At 34.4% G+C, this 22,374-nt stretch overlaps 1 protein-coding gene across 2 annotated transcripts in view; it reads right to left on the reverse strand.

Annotated features, from left to right (window-relative positions):
- Window positions 1–888: 888 nt before the first annotated feature.
- Window positions 889–22,374, reverse strand: part of runx3 (RUNX family transcription factor 3) — a 60,433-nt gene continuing 38,947 nt past the window's right edge. For both annotated transcript variants that reach the window (XM_058796045.1, XM_058796046.1), the window contains 3 exons: window positions 18,290–18,448; window positions 11,826–11,897; window positions 889–4,499 (listed from right to left, as the gene is read on the reverse strand). In XM_058796045.1, coding sequence (XP_058652028.1) covers window positions 3,976–4,499; window positions 11,826–11,897; window positions 18,290–18,448 — 755 coding nt within the window. In that variant the 3' untranslated portion in view covers window positions 889–3,975. The remainder of the gene's footprint in view (window positions 4,500–11,825; window positions 11,898–18,289; window positions 18,449–22,374) is intronic.

Genomic DNA, 22,374 nt, shown 5'->3' on the forward strand with positions numbered 1-22,374 from the left:
AGGGTAATCAGGTGTACTAAGTTTCATTTTTCTAGAATTAGGGGTTCAGGAGTTATTACCATTTCAATTTTTAATTTTTGAACTGGTGGTGGCGCTATAGAGTTGGTTCTAGAGACCCCAAATTTGGTCAGATCACTATTCATGGCCATCTCTACAACTGTGCCAATTTTCATAATTTTCCTATGTTCCCTTCATAGGACTGCCATAGACTCCCATTGGACGAAAATAAAATCATACAATTTCAATAGGGGCTACAGCCCATTCTGGGCTTGGCCCCTAATAATCAGCATCTTAGAATGATTTCTGAAGGATCATGTGACTGAAGACTGGAGTAATGATGCTGAGAATTCAGCTTTGCATCACAGGAATAAATTAAATTTGATAATATATTAAAATAGAAAGTATATAATATTTATTAATATTAATATAGTACTAATATATTAACAAGTTACTAATATTAGTAAGACAGCAATATAAAATAGTAATAATTCACAGTATTAGAGTTTTTACTGTACTTTTGCTTAAGTGCATCCTTGGTGAGCAAAAGAGACTTATTTCAAAAACATTAAAAAACTTGCCAACCTCAAATCTTTGAATGATAATGACTTTTGAATTTTTTTTATTTGTTATTTTTATTGCAAATATTTTGTGTAGACAAGTTGATAGACTATGCTACATCATTTTAAAAATTAGAAGCAGTTTAATTTCTGTCTGTAGGACTATAAAAATATGTTAAACCTTCAAACTTACATGATCTCAAACAAATGACACCACTGAAATGTGGAAATATTGAGGAAATTTAATTTATATAACTTTTTTATGGCATTGTGAAATCAATGGCTGAATTAAAAAAACATTAAGTAAATGAAATTCAAAATCACAAGCAAATCCTGATCTTTTTTTAATTAAAATGCATAAAAAACTACATCATTAGCACACAATGAAGGAACAAAAGAGCATATTTCGGAACCAAAATTACAAACGTACAATGAGTGAAAAAGACAATTTCAACAGGAGTGTGTTGTGCTTTTTAGCTCTTTCGGCATGATTCGAATCTGTGCACTTTACAAACACCACTGACTCATGGCAACATTTGGGTTGTGTTCCAAAACCTACTGCTGCCTACATAGGCTTCTGCCTTCAAAATAAATGACTGATTTGAAACATTTCACATAGGGAGAAACCCGCAGGCATATTTACACCGCTAAATTTTTGGCACAGATTCTGTGCTGCCTTCGTAGGGAGCTCACTACACTCTTAAAAATAAAGGTTCGATAAGGGTGTTTTTGCATTTTTGGTTCCTTGAAGAAATTTTTAGTGAACAGTTCTTAACAGATCCAGTTTTTTTCCTGCTTGTGAAGAACATTTTAATAATCTAAAGAACTTGTCCTCTTTGGAATGTTTCCATTGATGTTAAAGATTCTTCATGGAACCTTCAATGTCAATACAGAACCTTTATTTTCAAAAGTTAGGTTTTGGAACAGAACCTTGATATCAATAGAATGTTCAATGCAACACACAATCAGTATTGATACAGTGGAAATAAATAGATAGGTTTTTGGTCTTGTTCTGGGCCAGCAAATCTTAATTGAGTTTGATTTGGAGTCTTGATCCATCTCAATCATAATCAACAATCACAACAAACTCTTTGGAGAAAATACAGCTGTTACACTGACATGATTTGATATCCACAGACATTAATAGATCCAGACCGAGGCACTGAGAGAGAATCTTACAACACAGAAGCAAATAGTTTACCCAGGGTTTCTATTACCCAGAAGTCCTTGCAGGAGAGAATCGACTCCCGCTTGTAACTAGACCAGCTCACATTTTGAATCCATTTTCCTGTAGCCTGCAGCTTGCAGCTATAATCAAGCAGAGGCACAATGGGAAGGAAAATAACCGCCCACATAAAGGCATCAAAGCGGCCGTGAATCAAGCTGAACACGGGCACTTCTGCTTGGATAACAAGGCCTGAAGGATGACCAATGATTGCGAAAGGTGATACGTCTCTCTTCATCCATCTTTCTACCTGTTTCCTTTGCTCTTTTGGGGCTCTCGGCCCTCAGGTGATGGCAGCAGGTGTGAGCATGGGAAAAACCTCTGGGTTATGCGCTGAAATATTCATTTACACCTGTTACGCGGATGTATATGTGTGTGTGTGTCATGGCCACTTTACCCTCCTTGTATGAGCTTGTGCATGGTTTTGTTATTCAAATAATCACGGGCGATCTCCTTTCAAACGTGCCCAATTATTGTCTCCGATTTCAGTCATTGCAAGAACAAGGTAGGAAAAATAGACACATAATGTAGGTGCTTAGAGCAACATATTTTTCACACTTTAGAGACGTGGAATGACAACAGGTGATTGTTGAACTCTTTGGCTTGTGATGGTTGAGGCCTTTCAGGCACATGACTAAATATCACGTGGAATTCAATCTGGTAAGAATGTCTCCATTATGTGGTTTAACAAGGACATATACCCTCTTAAATAAATGTTTTAGTGCATTAAAGCTGCATTGGAAACCATAGGCATTACATTAAAACTTTTGTATAATTTAGAAAGAATATATTACAGTAGCACAACTTCCAATTTTATATTAAAACAAAGAAATCAAAAGATCGAAAAAAAAAAAAAAAAAAAAACACGAAATGTTTGTGACCCAGAACCATAGGAACGCATCCTCTTTGGCTCAAATAAATAAAAAAAAAAAAAAAAAAAAAAAATACACAAACCATAAAACTGAGCTCAAATCAATAGCCTGAAAAAAATTCATAAAAAGCGATCAACACTGAGAAAAAATAAAAAAAAACACTAAAAACTATTCCAAAAAAGACAAGTCTCCACAAGTTCAAAGACGAATAAATTGTTCTGATTTTGGCATGAAGCAAGAAAATAAAAAAAAAAAAAAAAATCAAACACCTGTCTGTCTTTGGATTATAGACACTGTTTTATGTTTCTACAAATCGAGAACCCGCAGCTAAAGGGTGAATCTCACGAAAGCACATCCAGATCACATTTCACCCTAAAATCAAAGCAAAAAATATTTTTGCATAATGAAAACGATGCCTATATTTATGTAAATTTAAGTGATTTGCAAATGAAATAATATATCATTATTTTTTTTACATTACAGTAATGAGAACAATTTTTTGCATTACAATAATGAGAATGTAAGGGTCAAATGTGCTTCATTTTGATTAAAACAATGTCACAATGCAAATGCAAAAATAAATGGTTCTAAAAAAATAAAAACGAGCATCATTTTTTTAATGCAAAATATTATTTCTCATTTCTCATTAAATATGACCTGAATATGTTCCTGACAGGTTTTGTGATATTCACCCTAAAATCCATTTCAATGAAAAACCCATTGACACAACATCTCACAAATCTCCACACTTGTATGAAATCAAGTCTATTTCAGCAAGTTTGGAAAGTACCTGAAACTCGTGGCTAGCATTTTTGTTTATCATCATATTTATACATTAAAAGTCCCACAGTCCTGCAGCTCTGTGAAGCTCTCTCATACTGTCTGCATGACACGGTTTCGCGGTTGCAAAGCACTCTGGGAATTACAGCGTTCTGGCAGATTGGTTTGTAAGGCTGGATAAATTGGCTTTTTTCAGATACAGGCTCATCAGAATATGTCTTTTCTTTGGTTTTTCAGCTTTTTTAGTAAGAAAAGTTGCTGATATATTACTATGGGATGCCTTTTCTTAATTATAATCTTTCTATATACACCTCATTTTCCTGTGAGACTTCTGTCCTCCTTTAGTTTTGATCAGCGGAGGTCCATTTCTGTCCTGTATGGAGCGCTCAGACTCATGTCTGGTCATCGGTTCACTTTGGTTCTCTTAGAAGCAATTGACATGTCATAGAAGGACGAAGAAACAAAACAATCAAACATGCAAGACTTTTCACCTCTTCTTTAAATTTCGACTTCTTCTCTCAGTCTTTCTACACACGTTTTCTCAGTAAGGCCTCCAGACGGACTCGTCTATGCGTGTGGACGCACTCATCGCTGTGGGCGAGTTGCTGTGGCTGCCGTCAGCATCCACGCCGTCGCTCTGGTTGCCGAGGCTGGCATTGAGCAGGCTGTTGTTTCCGCCCGCGGTGCCTCCGGCTCCGCCCGCCGCGGTACAGGACGTCAGCATGCGGGTGGGCGACCTGTCGCCTCCCGATCCGGTGCCGCCAGTCGGAACCATAGAGAACTGGTAGGAGCCGGATCCGGTGCCGTAGTACAGGTGGTACGGCGAGGAGTTGGTCTGGAAGTGGGAGTTCTGGTTCTGGTTGCCGGGGTATGGAGGAGGCAGGTAGGTGTGGTAGCGGCTGGAGGTGGGCATCCCGGCCACGCTGAGACCGCCGATTCCAGTGCTGGACGGGTTAGCAGAGTAGGTGAAGGGACCCGGATAATGCATGTGTGAATCTGAGAACCGAGGAGCCGTTAATGGAGACAGAGATGGGAAGGACGTCCTCTGAGGGAACAGATCCGTACCTGGACGAGAAAGATAAAGACAGTGTCACTTTAATATTTAAACAACAAACAGATCACAGAATGCAAGATTCCATGCTTTTTCCTTGATTACTAAATAAAGCTGACATTTTTAATCATTTTTAAAAATTCAGACCATCTGAATTAAAGCTAAGAAATAAAATATAGATTATTTACAAAATTAAATAAATAATACATATTTTTATTATAATAATTAATTAATTAAATAATTAAAATCATAATAAAAAAATACGAAATGTTTGTGATTTCCTGTCTGTCTTTCTTTGACAGTTTTAAGTTTTTACAAATCACATTTCAGCCCCCCCCCCCAAAAAAATTGCATAAAAATGTAATAAATGTAATAAATTATTAATTAAAACCAAAAAAAAAAAATTGAAATGTTTGTGATCGTCTGTCTTTGAATTGTAGACATAGTTTTACATTTTAACAGATCACAATTCACCCTAAAATCTAAACATAAAATATATTTTGCCCAAAAAACTTATGCCTATTTAAATGATTTGCAATTGACATAATCTATTATTTTTTCACAATAATGAGAACAAAACTTATAGTATTAAGAATTTAAACAATATATATACATACACATATATATACAACAAAAATAGTAATGATATGAACACAAAATTCCACATATTTTGGCCAAAGAATTGTCATGCTTTTCCCATGATTACTAAATAGTGTTTAAATTTTTTATTTAATTTAAATTGTTTAAATTAAAATATATATTTTTAAAATTTAGAGCAAGATTGAATTAAAGTTAAAAATAAAATAGTTTATTAAAAAAATTATTTAATAAAACATTAATTCATCAAAATGAATTTATATATATGCCACTAATATATATATATATATATATATATATATATATATATATATATATGCCATTACTATTTATGCTAACATTACATTAACATTATATTAACATAATACGTAATATAATGTTAATATATATTATTAATATAAATTAAAATCAAATGCATTAGATGCCTCAGAACCCTATTGACACACTGATCTTGCTCCACCTAGTGTCATTTGTGAACTCCACACGATCGTCTGATAAATGGTAAAAGTGAAAACAGTCAGTGGAAGCCTAATGTTATGAGGCTGGGGAGGAAGATGATGATGAAGACTGGTATGCTCTGACGTCTGGAGTTTCATTTAGTGTTCACGTCTTTACGAACAGGTGTAAGAGAAACGTCCGTGCACCTGCACGCAAGCACAAACTGCTGCCTGTTTCCGCCAGTTAGTGCTGTTTTCTGGTTTGATTTTTCTGCTTATTGCCCACATACGAGCAGGGACTGCTGGGATACTGGAGCAGGCTTTGGCATGCCAGCGCCTGAGGGAGGAGAATGCCGTCTGTGCGTGCCACTGACTCGTTTAAAACGCTCTCCCCCCGTTTGTCTGGGGCACTGGGTCCATTTGCAAACAGAAACAGAGAAAGAGAGAAAAACATACAGTTCCATTTCAATTTCCTCAGACCATGCTCTCTCGCTCTTTCTCTCAGAGGGGTGTTGACTTTCTCTTTCTCCCGTTTGGGGGGCCAGAATCTGATTTGCACTAAGGAGAATTCAAGATTTCAGCTGCCACTGATTTAACGGAAATGGCCACAAATTCTTGCCAGTCTCTGCAGTTTTACTCATGCTCACACACACATTTACACACACACACCATATGAGATTAATTACTAAAAGCGGAAATCTGACAAATGAGTTGAGAAACAGCTGCAAACCAGATATAACACCCAAACTGTATATGTTGTTTACCCTCAGACTTAGACTCAGTGTCTCCCTCTAGTGCCTGACAGGATATTAATGACAAGAACGTTTCCAGAACAGGGGTCTTCAACCTTTTCAGAGCCCTTGGTGGATAGAAACATATTGTTATTGTTATTATTAAAAAAGAGAGTTTAATTTTAAACCTGGCTGATGATAACTTGATGTTGTTTACATCATAAAAAACACATTATTGAGACCTATTTTCGAAGACCGTTCCTCTAGAGAGTTACTAGTTTGCTGTTTCTCAGCATAACCACTTCACACATGATCTACATTAGTGTCAGTGGAAAAACTCTTTAAAAACTAAGAAAAAAGAGAGCAGGAAACCATGTGGTATAACCCATAATTATGTGACATTTTCCCCTTTTAAAAAATAACGGTTTGATGTTTCTGACAACATATTTAAGGGAGTGAATTCCCTTTTTTTAAACAAAGGATTTAAATAGAGGTCAATATATATATATATATATATATATATACACTCAGTACTTTGTTCATTATGTTTACATGTACATTGGCCTTCTTATGTTTTATATTAACATCAATATTACAATTAATAGCTATGTTAATATTATTAAACACGCTAATATTTTAAAACTCTATTATTGGGGAAATGGCACATTTCTACAGAAAAGCATTAATATTAATTACCATTGTTAATTAATAAATATTCATAAAAATAAAAATGACTGCAGAATCAATATTAATATTTAATATTAATATAAAATAAAAGCAATGGTTTGATGTTTCCTGACAACATATTTTTATCCACCAAGTATTTGTATTATATCTCACATTTGCAGTGTCATGCTAAATATAAATAGGAATATTAATACAAATTGTTATGGGGAAAACAACAGACATTTCTAAGGAAAAATATTAAATATGAATAAAAATTATGAATAAATTAAATCGTTATGGGGAAAATAACAGATATTTGTAAGGAAAAATATTAAATCTTAATAAATATTATAAATGAATTATTAATAATAAATAATGCCTGGGAAAAAATCGGCAGAAACAATATTTATATAAATTTTATTGCTAATATTTTAATGCTATTATTGATATTAATAAAATTGATATAAGGAACAGAACATTTAAAAAAAATACATATTAGTGCATATTATTAATTAATTAATAGTAAGTTCTGCAGAAACAATATTATTAATTTTAATGCAAAAAATAAAAATAAAACAAAAATGTAAGGGACATTTGGTCTTGGCACAACCAAGCCATGATGACTACTGAGGGAAAAAAACATCCTTCTGTGCTATCTATGGCCGTTATGGCCCTGAGGTGGGAAAAAACGCTACTTTAAAGTTCAGCATTAGTGTTTCCAAATGAAAATAAATGGAAAAAAACTTAATATTCTCCTGCAAATGGCCCCTGTCAAACGCTGTTATCCTTCCCCAATTGTGTTTTCACCCATCACAGCGATCAGTTCAGTTTGCCGTGTTCCACTAGCCCACAGTCAAGCGTGTAACCCGGCTCACTACAGAGGTTTGCCTCATTTGACTGCTGTAGAAACTGATTTTGTTTGTTAACAGAAGAGCAAGCAGTAGCTAATCGGCAAGTATTGTGCGTGTTTGTGTGTGGGATCAGGGTTCTGGTGAGGATGCAAATCTCGGCCCTCACCTATAAAATGGCAATGCAAAAACAGATGGATTACACCTGGACCAGGCAAATCATGTGGCCAGGAGAAAGAAAGACATGGAGACATAAAGACTGAAATATATACTTGATACTCTATATAATCTAATCAAATCATGTATATTTGCTTTAGAATGTAGGGTATCGAAAATACCACATATCCAACAATCATACAATGATGTGGATCCCAGACTTGCTTATAGTTCATGCTTGGAGTTTCTACTATGTGGTTTTATGCTCAACTGATGACACAAACCCACAGGAACCAACCAAACAATCACTGCATGTAACTCAACTATGCCATACACAGAGGCCTCAAACTATTATTTTTAACCATCTGGTGTTGCACAATAAGTATGAACATGTTCCACTAATGTTTGAAAACCATAATTTGTCCGAACATCTACAGTTTAAATAGTATATCTATTGTTTTGTTTTTTTTAACCCAGCAACATACATTTTATGAAATACCCTGCTTTTAAATAATTTAAAAATGTATATCTATTATATGTTCATATACAAACAGCGCTTCAAGACTGATTTTTAATAAAACTGCTTTAAACCAATTTGCACTGTACTTACTTGACTATATAAAAAAATGTACTATACTATATATATATTAGTGCTGGGCACCGATTAATCACGATTAATTGCATCCAAAATAAAAGTTTTTGTGTACATAATATATATGTGTGTACTATGTACATTTATTATGTATATATAAATACACACACATGCATGCATATTTAAGAAAAATATGTTATGTTTATATATTTAATATATTTATATATAATATAAATTATAAGTAAAATTTTCAAAATATATACTTTATGTGTGTTTTTATATATACATAATAAATTTACACAGTACACACACATATATTATATAAACAATTTTTTTTTATTTTGGATGTGATTAATCGCAATTAATCGTTGCCCAGCACTAAGATATTCCACAAAAAAGAATGCTACTGGGTTAAAAAAAAAACTATAAATGTAGTTGTTTGAACAATTTATGGTTGCGATCTCATATATTTATAGCCTATTCTTCCAAATGATAAACCGATGGTTGTACAAGCAGGCATAAAAACTGGAGCAGGGCTGAAATGGCTAAATGTTTGCACTGGATGTTGATGAATGATAACTGAAGGTAATGGCATATCGCTCCAACAGGCAGAGAACCTGAGACGCAGGCAAACATGTAGATCTCGTGTGTTTATGTTAGAGCTGTAGTCCATAAGACAACACGGCACGTCGCATGCAAACTAGCTCATCTCCGACATGCGCTGCGCCGCCATCTCATACATCAGGACGGCTCAGGTTACCATTCACAAACATCTGATACTGTACTGGAGATTTACAAATCAGGTCGTTGATTCAGAACCTGGATCACAATGAGACGCATTTGTGAATAAATCAGGAATGCCTTTTTTTTCTCCAGTGAGGAATTTTGACCTTATTGACTCTAAAATCCATTTGCTGAAACGACTGCATTATTATTGATCCAAAAATCACAATTATTAAGCTGCTTTTGCTGTTCTAGGAGGTTGAAAGGAATCAATATTCAGTTCTTTCGGAAGCAATTATTATGAAACAGAAGAACTGTTGGATCTCATTATTCCTGTAGGCGTTTCTGATCATTGCAGTTCAGAGCGGTGAGTCAACATTAAACTCACGCAAGTCTGCAGCACAGAACACATGCTATCTGAACCCACTTCACAAATGAGATCTACTTAATATCTCAGTTGTTTCTTATGGAGAGCGATGGAGAGCAAAATGAAACTCTCAGACTGCTCAGATGTTTCTCAGATGAGTTCTGCACATATATGCAAACATTTCACATCAAGTTCTTCGAAGCCCAAATGATCTGAGCTATTTTTTAAGAGAAACAACTGAGACAAAATTGATACTTAAAGGGATAGTTGACCCAAAAATTAAAAGTCTGTCATAATTTACAACCCTCACGTTATTCTAAACCAGTATGCATTTCTTTCTTATGTGGAACAAAAAAGAAGAGAAAAACCAAACAGTTTTGGGTCTCATTGACTGTTCATACTGTGGTTATTCAAAAAATCTTCTTTTGTGTTCCACAGAAGAAAGACATGAGGGTGAGTGAATGATCTCTTCATTAAAAACTTCATTAAAACTCATGATTCTGAAATAATTTTTTGGAAAACTTTGCAATAGTGTAAACTAATCTAATTTACTATTGACTGACCTGAAGTATTCTCCAAAATGTTCAAATCCATATTTGGCAGTTCTAGAACAAACCTGAGAATTCTAAAACAGAATTCTGCCTTCCAATCATGTTTCTGTAAGCTTTTCAAACTCTCTTTGGCCACGTATACACTGCAGCGTTTCAAGAGTGACAACCACAGTTAAATGTTGGAGTAAATACCCTTAATTACCTTGTGACGGTTGACAGTGATAAAGAGACATGCACGTTGAAGAGTGTTGGTAACCGAACGGTTTTGGTCCCATAGACTTCCGATTAATTTTTGTATCTTCTTTTGTGTTCCACAGAAGACAGTAAGTCATACAGGTTTGGAATGACATTAGAGTGATGACAGAATCTTTAAATGTTTGGGTGGACTACGCCTTTAAATGTGTAGTCATATTGTGCATGAAATGTGTAGTCAAACTTCTGATTCTAAAATGATTTCCTTTGCAATAACATGAATTGATCAAATCTGATACTGACTGACCTGAAGTACGTTTGAAATTAATTTAGAAGTTTGAATGCATATTGAAGTGCATAGTGAATTCTAGAACTGAACTTTGTCTTTGTGTGAGTTTTAAACACTGCAAAGTTTCGGGAAGGACAACCGCAGTTAAATGTGGGAGTGAATACCCTTAATTATCTTGTGATGGCTGACTGTGACATGGCTGTGAAAAAGAAACATGCATGCCAGATCAGCCCATTTTATACTGCTATTTTTGATGGAAAACATGCAGACTTAAATATATATATATCATAAATAACTACAGAGCGTACTGAATGAAATGAAACACCCAGTAGAGGAGTGACAATATTTTTAGCTGCAGTGTGGCTTTTAATAAACGTCAAATATTTCCTCACATCACAGAGCATGAATTATGTTGAAACTGCCATCTGGTGTTTTGAAACATGTCACCTGACACGCAGCAAGTCTATAAGGAATAATAAATCAATCAATCAAAGTGCAATTAAAGAAAGCTATAACTTAAATGTCACAGGGGCTGGTGTGACAAAAGGAATCTTGTGTGTGTGTGTTTGTGTGTGTTGGAGGTAAAAATGACTCAGCTGGTTTGGATGTTTGGGGTTTGCGGGAACAGGAAGGGCAGGAATTCTGTGTCGCCGTGGGGAAGGAAAACCGTGCCAGAACCAGGTATGTGGCTGTGTGTCCATGGCAGCCAGAGTTTGTGTGAATGTTTTCGAGTGAGTGTGTTTATATGTGTGTGTTCCAAAGCAAGTGTGTGTGTGTGTGTGTATTTCACACACTTAGAATGTTTATTGATGTTTCTGTTTCCATGCATGTGTGTGCGTGTGTAAGCGAAAGTAGATCATTTTTTATATTCTGTTTGTTTCAGCCCCTCCACAAAAACGCTGGATTCTGATTGGATCATTAATTTTATGATTCACCCATTATGATGGCAACACACCCACACACACATCTGCATATTAAAAAAGTCATTTGAGGACAACGGTGTGTGTGCATGTGGTTTTTGATGATTTAGATGCAACAGTGATTCATACTCTCATTCAACTACCAATAACACAAAAGAGCACCGAACAATAAAAGTTTTTTTTTCTGAAACAGATGTATGGCTAAGGAATAGATTAACCCAAAATAAATAAATAAAATCAAAGTCAAAGGTGACTTTGTAAGGTCTCTTACTTGACCAGCGTAAGTCGTCTTCCACTTTGCAAGTCTTCAGTGCAGGAGGGTCAATCTGATCTGGCCATAATGCTACAACAAAATAAAAATAAAATAAATATATATATACATACTGAATTACATTTATTCATTTATAGGCACTTGTTCAGATATTATTCAGTATCTCTATACTGATATTTATGTATTTACTCTTAAAAATTGCTGTAAATTATTAAACAACATAATAACATAATAAAGATATTTTACATTTATATTCTACAATGTAATAATCCATAATAATAAATTGAAATTTATCAAAACAAAATATAAATTAATGTAATAAATTATAAAATGCTGTACGATATAGTTAAAAGAAAACTTCATATTTTATATCCTTTTGATAATATTTAAGATATTTATATATTAATATTTATGTATTAGCTCTTTAAAGTTGCTGTAAATTAACACAAATATTATTAATAAAATAAACTTTTTTTTTTCATATGCAGCAAGAGATAAACAGAAATGTACCAAACTAAAATATGCATTAATGCAATAAATAATAAAACACTGTGCAATAAAGTTAAAATAAATGTCTCAGTATTATATATCTCAGAGAAGCTGTTATATGCAGCAATACAACACTTTTTTAATTGTAAACATTGTACACCTTTTTGAATGATAAACAAACTGTTGAATCAGTTCACTGAATGAAACGAACAGTTGATTCAGATGATTAAACTGATTTATGGAAGTAGTCTGAACAACACCATTTTTGTTAATGAAGTGTAAACCAAAGATGCTGTTGCTTAATTTTAATTTTATTTTGGCAGCAAAATCATCATGCATATACAGTGATTATTAGATATGCCACCCAGCCCTGTGTGTGTGTTTGTAGGATTGCGACACAATGAATTTGTCCACACACGTTCAATGTGAGAGAGCTGCTAGTGTTTTCATCAAAGGTGCCGAGAAAAACAAACATGAAATCTTATGCTGGTGTCACATTACACACACACACACACACACACACACACACGCGCGTTAGAACTCCATCTGTCAAAAGTGTGTGTGTGAGTAGATAACTAATTTTTCTGTTTTGCTGATGAGCCAAGAAAAGTATCAGTGTGTCATGAGGAATGATATTTTGGGTGTCTGTTAAAGGTGTGTGATTATCACATATCTTATCTTGAGCATGTGACGCCTGTATGTGTGTATGATCCGAACACTTTAAAACACTCTGTCAGCATTAAAATGCAGCTGTCTCTCACGCTCTCTCTCTCTCACACACACACACACACACACACACACAACAGTCACTGCACGAGTCTAAAAATAAGATACTTTGGAAATTATAGAGTATGTTTGTGTGTGTGTGTGTGTGTGTGTGTGTGTGTGTACACTGAACTGCCAATTTGACATGCAAATAAATCCTGTTTGCTCTCAGACTGAGATGAGATAGTTGTTACAAGCTAATCGTTGCGACAAACACACATACACGTATGAGATATGAGACGTATGCGAGTAGATTTTTACATTTTCTGAGAAAAATGTGAGCGGTGCTTGTTCATGCAAAGTGTAGTGTGTTTTTTCTAGGGTGGTTTATTACTAGTCCAAGACAAAAGCAAGTCTATGTTTTTTTGTTTTTTTATTTGAAATATCATTCACGTCTGTAATGCCAAAGTTTAATACTTGGGGTAAGGGGTTTGAATAAATCCCTATAACCGTAAGCATGAGCAGTAGTAACAGTGATGCTTGTCTTAGCAAACACTACTAATAACACGCTGTTCTCAGTCTCTCTCTCTGGTTTTCGCCGCACAATGATAAATTCTTCAGTATAAATGCTCTTATTCAGGCCACAGCTGGTGCTTCTGCTGAAAATAAACATCTCACTCAAATATTTTGATTGGCTGATACACAACGTCAATAACAGAAAGATTTCTAGCACTATTAAAGCAGCATGTCACAGAAACAGTCTGTGAGCAGGACAATATGTGAGATTTGTGCATCTCTGAGTGGACTAATGTTGGGGTGAAGCTAACTAAAAGTAGCAATGTGACTAACTTAAACACATATATTAGTAATATGACAGCAACTCTATGTTTCCAACAAACAGTAGCATAGCGTGACTGAACAATTAAATCAGTTTGTTCTAGCGAATCAGTTCATTTCTGTCAAAGGATTGATTCACTGATCAAAAACTATTTTCTGGTTGACTGGAATACCCTGTTTACATAGATGGTGTTGTTCATAATGGTGTTTAGCATTCAGTTACCTAAATTATAATTCTTTCTGATGTTATTAGTTAATTATGTCATGCCAATTGACTTCATTTAACTGTTCAGATAAAATCTCCTCTAAAATATGTTTCTATATATATTATTTTAAGTATATATATATATATATATATATATATATATATATATATATATAATGAAATATAAATATATAGCAATAAAAAATAAAAAATAAAAAATGAATAAAATATAATCAAAAAGATACTGCTTATTTAAATAGTATGATTGTGGACAGAAGAGAATAAAGAGTAAGAGAGAGAGAGAGAGAGAGAGAGAGAGAAGCTGTGTAACGTTGAGTGGAAATGCAGGCTTTCCTCAGAACCAGCAAAAACAAACACAGCCACCATGAAGTCTGGTTTTCCTGTCAGATCTTTCGCCACACCTCCTTAAAACACTCAAACACTCTCTGAAGTCCTCACACACATGTAGTCTCAGATTTAAACCTGTTCACTGTCTGAAAAAGACCATTTTTGTGACACTACTTTCATGACAATAAAGCACATTTACCTCCGTTCTCATTATTGTAATGTCATATACTTTACAATTCACAAATGTGTTATATTTATACATAAAGATGTAAATAATATAAAAAAGTAAAAACAAAAATTGAATACTAAAAATTAAACATTAATATATTTGTAATAAAATAATACATTTTAATTAATATAAAATATGATTTTTATATAAATATATAATTTTATATTAATCCATTTTAAAATTATTTAATTGTATATGTACAGTATATTATAATACATTTATATAAAATGATTATTTAAACATTCAAATAATTATACATAAATCCATCAATTGATTTACGGATGAATTAATGTAAATTAATAATTAATTAATATATTTTACATATTTTATAATGAGAACTATTTTAAATTTAAATTTATTTAATATAATTAAAATAAAACATAATATTTTTATATTAATATTATTACATGATTATTTGAACATATTTAAGTATACATAAAACTAATTATTTTATAGATTAATTAATTAATATAAATTAATCTAGAAATTAAAATAATTAATTTATTTTACATATTTTATTATGGGAACTATTTTTTTTTAATATTTAATAAAACTTTTAATTAATATAATTAATATAAAACATAATATTTTTATATTAATATAATAACATTATTATTTAAATAATATGAATTAATCTAGAAATTAATGAATATATTTTACAATAAGAGCAATTTAGAAATATATTAAATAAAACATATTTATTTAAATAATTATACATAAAACATTTTTGTTTTAGTCAATGACTACATGTAGTTTTAGGCAGAGAATGCCTGCAAAACTGCAACAATGCAAACAATTTTAATGATCCATAAAGTCAAGACTTCCTTATCTTTATGCAAAATAATTAATCTTTTGCACAGACATATTTTATGTGCATGTCTGTTCCGCAGTATGTGGGATATGCATGAGCGCATGAATAAACACCACACAGCTCTGCCCACATCTCTATGCGCTTGTGCTTTTATTTTCTTCATTAAACTCCCTCTGCTTTTTCGTTTCGTTTATTCCTCATTCGTTTTATTCCTGTCTGAAGCGTGTCGCTGCAAGTCAACTAAAGCCAACTTTAATTCACCTCCCTGCTCCACCGGCATGACAATAGGTGTGTGTACGTACTGTGTGCTTTGACAAATCTGTTTAAGTATGAACCATGTCTGTGTTTGTGCTGTGAATTTTGTAACTTAATATCTGTTTACAGTCATCAACAATCTGCAAACCTCAAGACTCCAGGATGATGCAATCAACACCACACACACAGAGAGGGTTTGCATCATTCAGGTGGAATGAGAGACCATCTAATTACCCTGTGATGAGTGTGATAAATCTGATTAAACATGTCTATCTTACACATGTCTGTCTGCAAACCTCATACCACACAGAACTGTCTGACTGAATGTGTGTGTGTGTTAAGATTTAGGCATAAAGGTGAAGTTGGGCCGATGCAAGAGACAGCCAGCCAGAGAGACAGTGCCCTGAGGTGAGAGATAACTATGCTAATATCAGACATAACAGTGAGGTTTTGATGTATCACACACTCACACAGGCCTACAGCAGTGACAGACACGCAGTCTAAAGCTCTGTTAATGTGTTATGTCTGCTTCAGATGTGTGTGTGTCGGCAGTCCTGGTCTCTGACAGCACCATGAAGACATAATTCCTCTGCTAATCCACCTGCAGATACGGATACTAGATGTGATTTACCAGCTCAAGCGCACTCCTGACGCGGTGAGAGTAAATCTCCCATTCTTCTCGCGCTGAGCTCTGCATGAGTCACGGCTTTGGTTTTGCAGGAATGCTTGTGTAAGCGTCCACCCTTCAGAAATCAGGTCAATCTGATGGAGGAATTTACCAAAAACCCCAAACAAAAACACCAGCGAAACATTCAGTGTCTCTAATTCACCGGCTCATTGTGGATAAACTGCTCATCAATAATGAACGTTACGAAAGTAACCACATTTTTATGGGTTCCGGTTGACCATTACATCATGTCCTAACCAGACACAAGTTATATTTTTTTAAGGCCTTGCAAAACAACACAATTATTTATCTGTTGTTTATATGTATAAAAATGTTTACTTTTATTCTGAAAGGATGCATTAAATTGATCAAAAGTATAAATAAAGGCATGTTAAAAAAATGTAAAAAGATTTTATTAAATAAATGCTACTCTTTTGAACTTTGAAAAAAAAAAGATCACTTTCTACACAAAAATATTAACAGCACCAAATCATAATCATTGAGCACTAAACCAGCATATTAGAATGATTTCTGAAGGATCATGTGACACTGAAGACTGTAATGGCTGCTGAAAAATCAGCTTTGTCATCACAGAAATAAATTACATTTTAAAGTATATTACAACTTGGAATAATGTTTTGCAATTTTACTGTTTTTACTTTATTTTTGATCAAATAAATGCAGCCTTGGTGAGCAGAGACTTCTTTCAAAAACATTAAAAAACATATTTTTTTGTTTTGTTTATATATATATATATATATATATATATAAATATAAAGGTGAGCTTGATATTGATTGAAAGGCACCTCATGAAGTTGTTTATTGAATGTGTCATTTAAAACCAATCATAAGAATAGAAGCAAAGAGATTTGAATGTGGGCGGAGCTACCTAACATGACCTAACAGAAATAGAAACTAAGTGACAGACAAAATGAATGTTGTACACAGCATCTACTTTTAACTTGCTATCAGAACTTACGAACTTACAGTAGTAAGGAATCAATTCAGAGCTTTAGGTTCGACTGTGGATTTGCAAATGGTCAAAAGAAGGAAAAAAAGATGAAAGAAGTGCAGCGGGACGTGATTTAACCCTCGGGAGCATTTGGTCTTTCTCACTTTTTGATTGATCGCAGAGAGATGTGAGTCACGACTGCTTAGATAATCGTAAACACACGCCAACTCTGTTTGAGTTTTTACGAAATATGAGCGATTCTGCCTACACTACAGATGCAGTGAGCAAACAAAAACAAACAAAAACGGCGAAATTGTTTAACGAAATGACAGAATCAAAGCCAATGAAAACATATCAGACGTTTGATATACAAGATTTCACTGTGTATCCAGCTCACAAACAGCATCCAACTTAGAAACTGAGAGAAGTACGGAATAAATTTGTAGGTTTATGACCCGAATGATCGAAGGAACTATATAAAACTCATTTGAGGCTCTTGATCTTAGATGAACGTTTGATTAAAATGTGAGTCAGATGACTGTAAACACACACCGGTCTGAGTTCTTTTGAAATGTGAGTGATTCAGTCTACTCTGCCGAAACAGTGAGCAAACAGAAATGAATAAAAAAAGCACATTTCAGCATTACGGTGAAGGAGAACGGGTGGGGTGTGAAATCTGCCTGGGTGTGTATGTCTGTTTGAAAATACTGCGAGCGAAGTGCATACGTGCCTTTGAGAGTGTGAGAGTTTTGCTGGTTTGCTAGCAGACATCATGCTCAAACGTCTTTACTTGCATCTGAAAACGTATCCTCACCCACTATCACACACAATGACGTGGGAGCCGAGATCGAGAGGGGTTGCTAGATTCCAGACGTCGAGGTGCGAGTTGTTGTGACGAGCCTGAACGTCTGAATCAAGCAAACACACACACTGGATCTGTAGGGCATCCAGGGACAAAACACGCACCTGGTATCTGTGTGGTGCTGGAGGGGTTGTAATGGGTCTGGTGGGAGCGGGTGGTCCCGTTGCCAGGGTTCATCCTCAGACCGGCCCTCTGGTAACGCTCGATGTCACTCAGGCGATCGGAGAACTGCTTATGAGGGTCGTCCGGCTTCATGCGGTGACCTGTAGAGAGATGGAGAGAAATGCAGTGGGTTATTAGGATTGCAATATCCCAGTAAAGTTAAGCATAATAAATCAGAATGAACCAGTCCAGAACATCTCATTTTTCACTCGTCCCTCAGTTTTTGTCATGAACGTTTACCATTTTGGAGTAAATCAAGCCTGTGTCAGTTGAAAGCTGAAATGTGAAACTTTAATGACTAATTCGGGGGGGGGGTAACATAACATGTAACAATGTAACATAACATTGTCCAGCCATTTTGTTTATGCATGTCATGAACTTTCTGGTTATTTATTACTGAGGTGATTCCTGTGAGTGAGTTTCTCCATGTAACATCCCCTTTCTGTTATCATGCACATATTGTGTGGAAGGTTCACAGGCATTACTGAAGCTGAAAGATTGTATATCAGGCAAAGGCGTTAAGGAAATTCATAACAACACGTACACTACCACTCAAAAATTTGGAGTTGGTAAGATTCTTATTTGATTAAAGATACAGTAAAAACAGCAAAATTGTGAAATATTATTACAATTTTAAGCATCATTACTTCAGTCTTCAGTATCACATGATCCTTCAGAAATCACTCTAATATGCTGATTTGCTGCTCAAACATTTATTGTTATTATCAATGTTGAAAACAGTTGCGCTGCTTAATATTTTTTGTGGAAACTGTGATACTGTTTTTTTGATGAATAGAGAACCGTATTTATTTGAAATCAAAATTTTAGGTAATATTATAAATGTCTTTACTGTCACTTTTGATCAATTTAATCCGTCCTTGCTGAATAAAAGTATTAATTAAACAATCATACTGATCCCAACCTTTTGAACAGTGGGGCACAATGATTTTTTTAAAAATTATTTTCTGTAGTAACTGACATTATGCTACAAATGCAGTAAATAGAGTGCAAACAATTTCATATGTAGCATTCAAAAACAAAATAGATTAATTTCCATAATATTAATTTTAAAGAACACACCCCTTCTCTTTATAAAAAAGGGAAAAAAGTGAAATAAATAAATAAATCATTTCCATATAACAATTAAAAATAAACTCACTAAAATACACAGGCAGCAGCTTTCTAAGACAGCCTCCTAACTTATGGAACCTGTGTTGAAACACTTTGCAAAGACAACATGTCACACAGGAGCAAATACACTCACAAATGATTCTAATAAAGTTTGACATCAGTGTTTCACAAAGCTAACAACATCCTGTTCTAATAAGCATAAAAATACACAAATATTGAGTAAAAAGAGCTTATGGCTTTCAGACAGAACTGTGTACTCAGTCGTGACTCATCCACAGAGGAAATCACCAAGAAAAACCTTGCTGTGAGTGTATGTGTGTGTGTGTGTGTGCGTGTGTGTGGGGGTTTATTACAGACAGTAAGTTGCCATAACCATTACAGACACCCCACCCCCACACCCCGCCCGCCATCATCATCATCATCATCATACGTGTAGTCTGGTCAGCTCTAATGGATGAGTTTAATGTGACTATCAGTGGCGTGTGAGGAACATGTGAACATTTTGTGGTTTTTAATGTAGAGTAATGGCTGTATTTGAATATTTTATTCAGATATTGAGGGATAACAGACGCTGTGATATGGATTTTGTGTGTTCTTGCCCTCTCTTTCACCCAAGGGCAATACATCACTCCACATTTTTGTACCCCCAGGGTAATATTTCTGTCAGTTTATCGCTTCCTCCATTTGTTGCTGCTTTCTCCCTCTCTGATTTGATTTAAATGGTAAATAAAATCTTTTTTTCTGTACTTTTTGGTTTGTTTATGAATTGTGGGATACACAAAACAAAAATCCAAGAGGAAAAGAAAAAATAACTTTTTTGTTGTTTCTCCTAGACTGAAATGAGATTAAATTAACTGTAAAAATGATTTTTCTATTTCAAAATAACATAACATTTAATTTTATAGGCCATTTCTAGTGAAATTTACTATTGAGTGAAAACTAAATCCTTTTTATTTTTTCAGAGTGAAAAGCAAATATAGATTTTTATTCTCCAAATGTTAGATGTTTTTCTTGTAAAAAGGACTGCAGAAATCTCAAAAAGTGTTTCAAATCTCTCTATTGCAGCTTCTGAGGTATGAAAGATGTCAAATGTAATGCGTAGTCTTAAATATTACATTTTCAGCCTCAGGCACTAACTTTTACTGTGTTTCATGTTAAAGCTGTAATCGTACTGTAAGTCACTATATAGTAGGGTATACTGTATTTTTTTTTTAATGCGGTTTGAAAAGTTTTATGCTTAAACTCTTTCTGTTCAAGCGCTAGCGTGGGCAGTTTCTCTCCTGGTTGCCTGTGGGGTCAAACCCTACATCTGCCCTGCCTACATTCACCCTGTCTGAATTATTATGGATGAATGAATATTTCATAGGTAAGGGGCACTTAGACAGGAATGTTGACTTTTTGTGAGAATGATATCATAACCACAGAACACACAGACACACAAATTAATAATAAGTGGATCCCTCTCATACACACACACACACACACACACACACACACATACACACATGTCATGGGGAAATGGTCTGGGATGAACTCAGCGCAACTGCAACAGATACCTTATGATATACACAATATGCATGAACACCACTCTTATAATATCTTATAATACAGCCATAAATGCTATGAAAAACACATTTATTTTTTTAGCATTGGGTTAGGGTATGTGTTATTTTTCATGTGATAGGTGAAATTAGATTAATAATTACTACAGAAATGGTAATTTGGCAAAAGCAGTGGGTGTGTATATAATCAGATCATTCATATCATGAAAACAGATCATTTATCTGTCAGAGTCAATGATTCATAAAGATAGTCACTTGAATTGGTACCAGATTTAATCGATGTTTTGATATGAATTGTTTGAGAAACTGATTCAATGAACACTCATAAAGAAAGTTACTTGATCCATTTCTAGATGAATCATCTCAAGGAATGATTCAATGACTCACTCATGAATTGAAATGGATAGTAACTTGTCGCCACCTACTGTCCTAACAATGAAACTTGTAGAAAAAAAAATGATAGAATCTACATTAATGATGGAAAGATCAGGTTAATTTGAGATTTTCAGATTAATTCAAGATAATTTGACCAACTTTCACTCAGCCTTGTGCAGCAAAATGAACAAATCTTAATTCAAGTCATTTAGTTTGAACGGAGTGAAATGTTATATTTTCAAAAGCCAAATTCCCCATACAAGTTCAAAAATAAGTTTCATCATATTCCAAATTAGGAAATCATAAAAATGCAGCTAATGATAAATTATAAGAAACATAAATGACTAGTTAAACATAATGACTAAATGCGCAGACTGACATGCAAACAGACAATTACTATTTTTTGCCAGTAAAACGAACGACTACAAACAATAAAACTCGTTGTGCACCCTTTAATATTAACGTCTTCCTCAACTTGACCCATTTGGAACACGTCCTGCTCTGTTTTAGCATTACTTACAGTTTCACTGGCACTCTCAAATAGTGTAAAACTATCCTGCTCAATAAATACTGTGATCTAAACAGTGCAGCTATCGTCATCGTTCATTCGAGTCCGTACTTTCTGCGAGTGGAGTGTGTACACAGAGGCCCTCTCAGCACACTTTCAGCTCTCATACTTACACTGATCAACTGATACGCCCAGCTTCCTTCCTTTCCTGCCTCTCTTCATTCTCTCTCTCTAACGATGAAAAGAAAGAAACATATGTTCCCTTTTGGACTGACAGAACACAGGCTCTTTTTGCGCTGTGGGAGTGTGTGTGCATTTGGGCAGGGCTGAAACTCGACATTCGCTGTGGAGGGCCAGACGTGTCACGGCGGGCACACTGTAAATATTTGTACGGGTGTCTATAAATGGGGCTGATAGGCACTTGATAACATTGTGAAATCGATCTGTACAG

This window comes from Onychostoma macrolepis, chromosome 13 (genome assembly GCF_012432095.1).
Source record: "Onychostoma macrolepis isolate SWU-2019 chromosome 13, ASM1243209v1, whole genome shotgun sequence".
Taxonomy (NCBI): domain Eukaryota; kingdom Metazoa; phylum Chordata; class Actinopteri; order Cypriniformes; family Cyprinidae; genus Onychostoma; species Onychostoma macrolepis.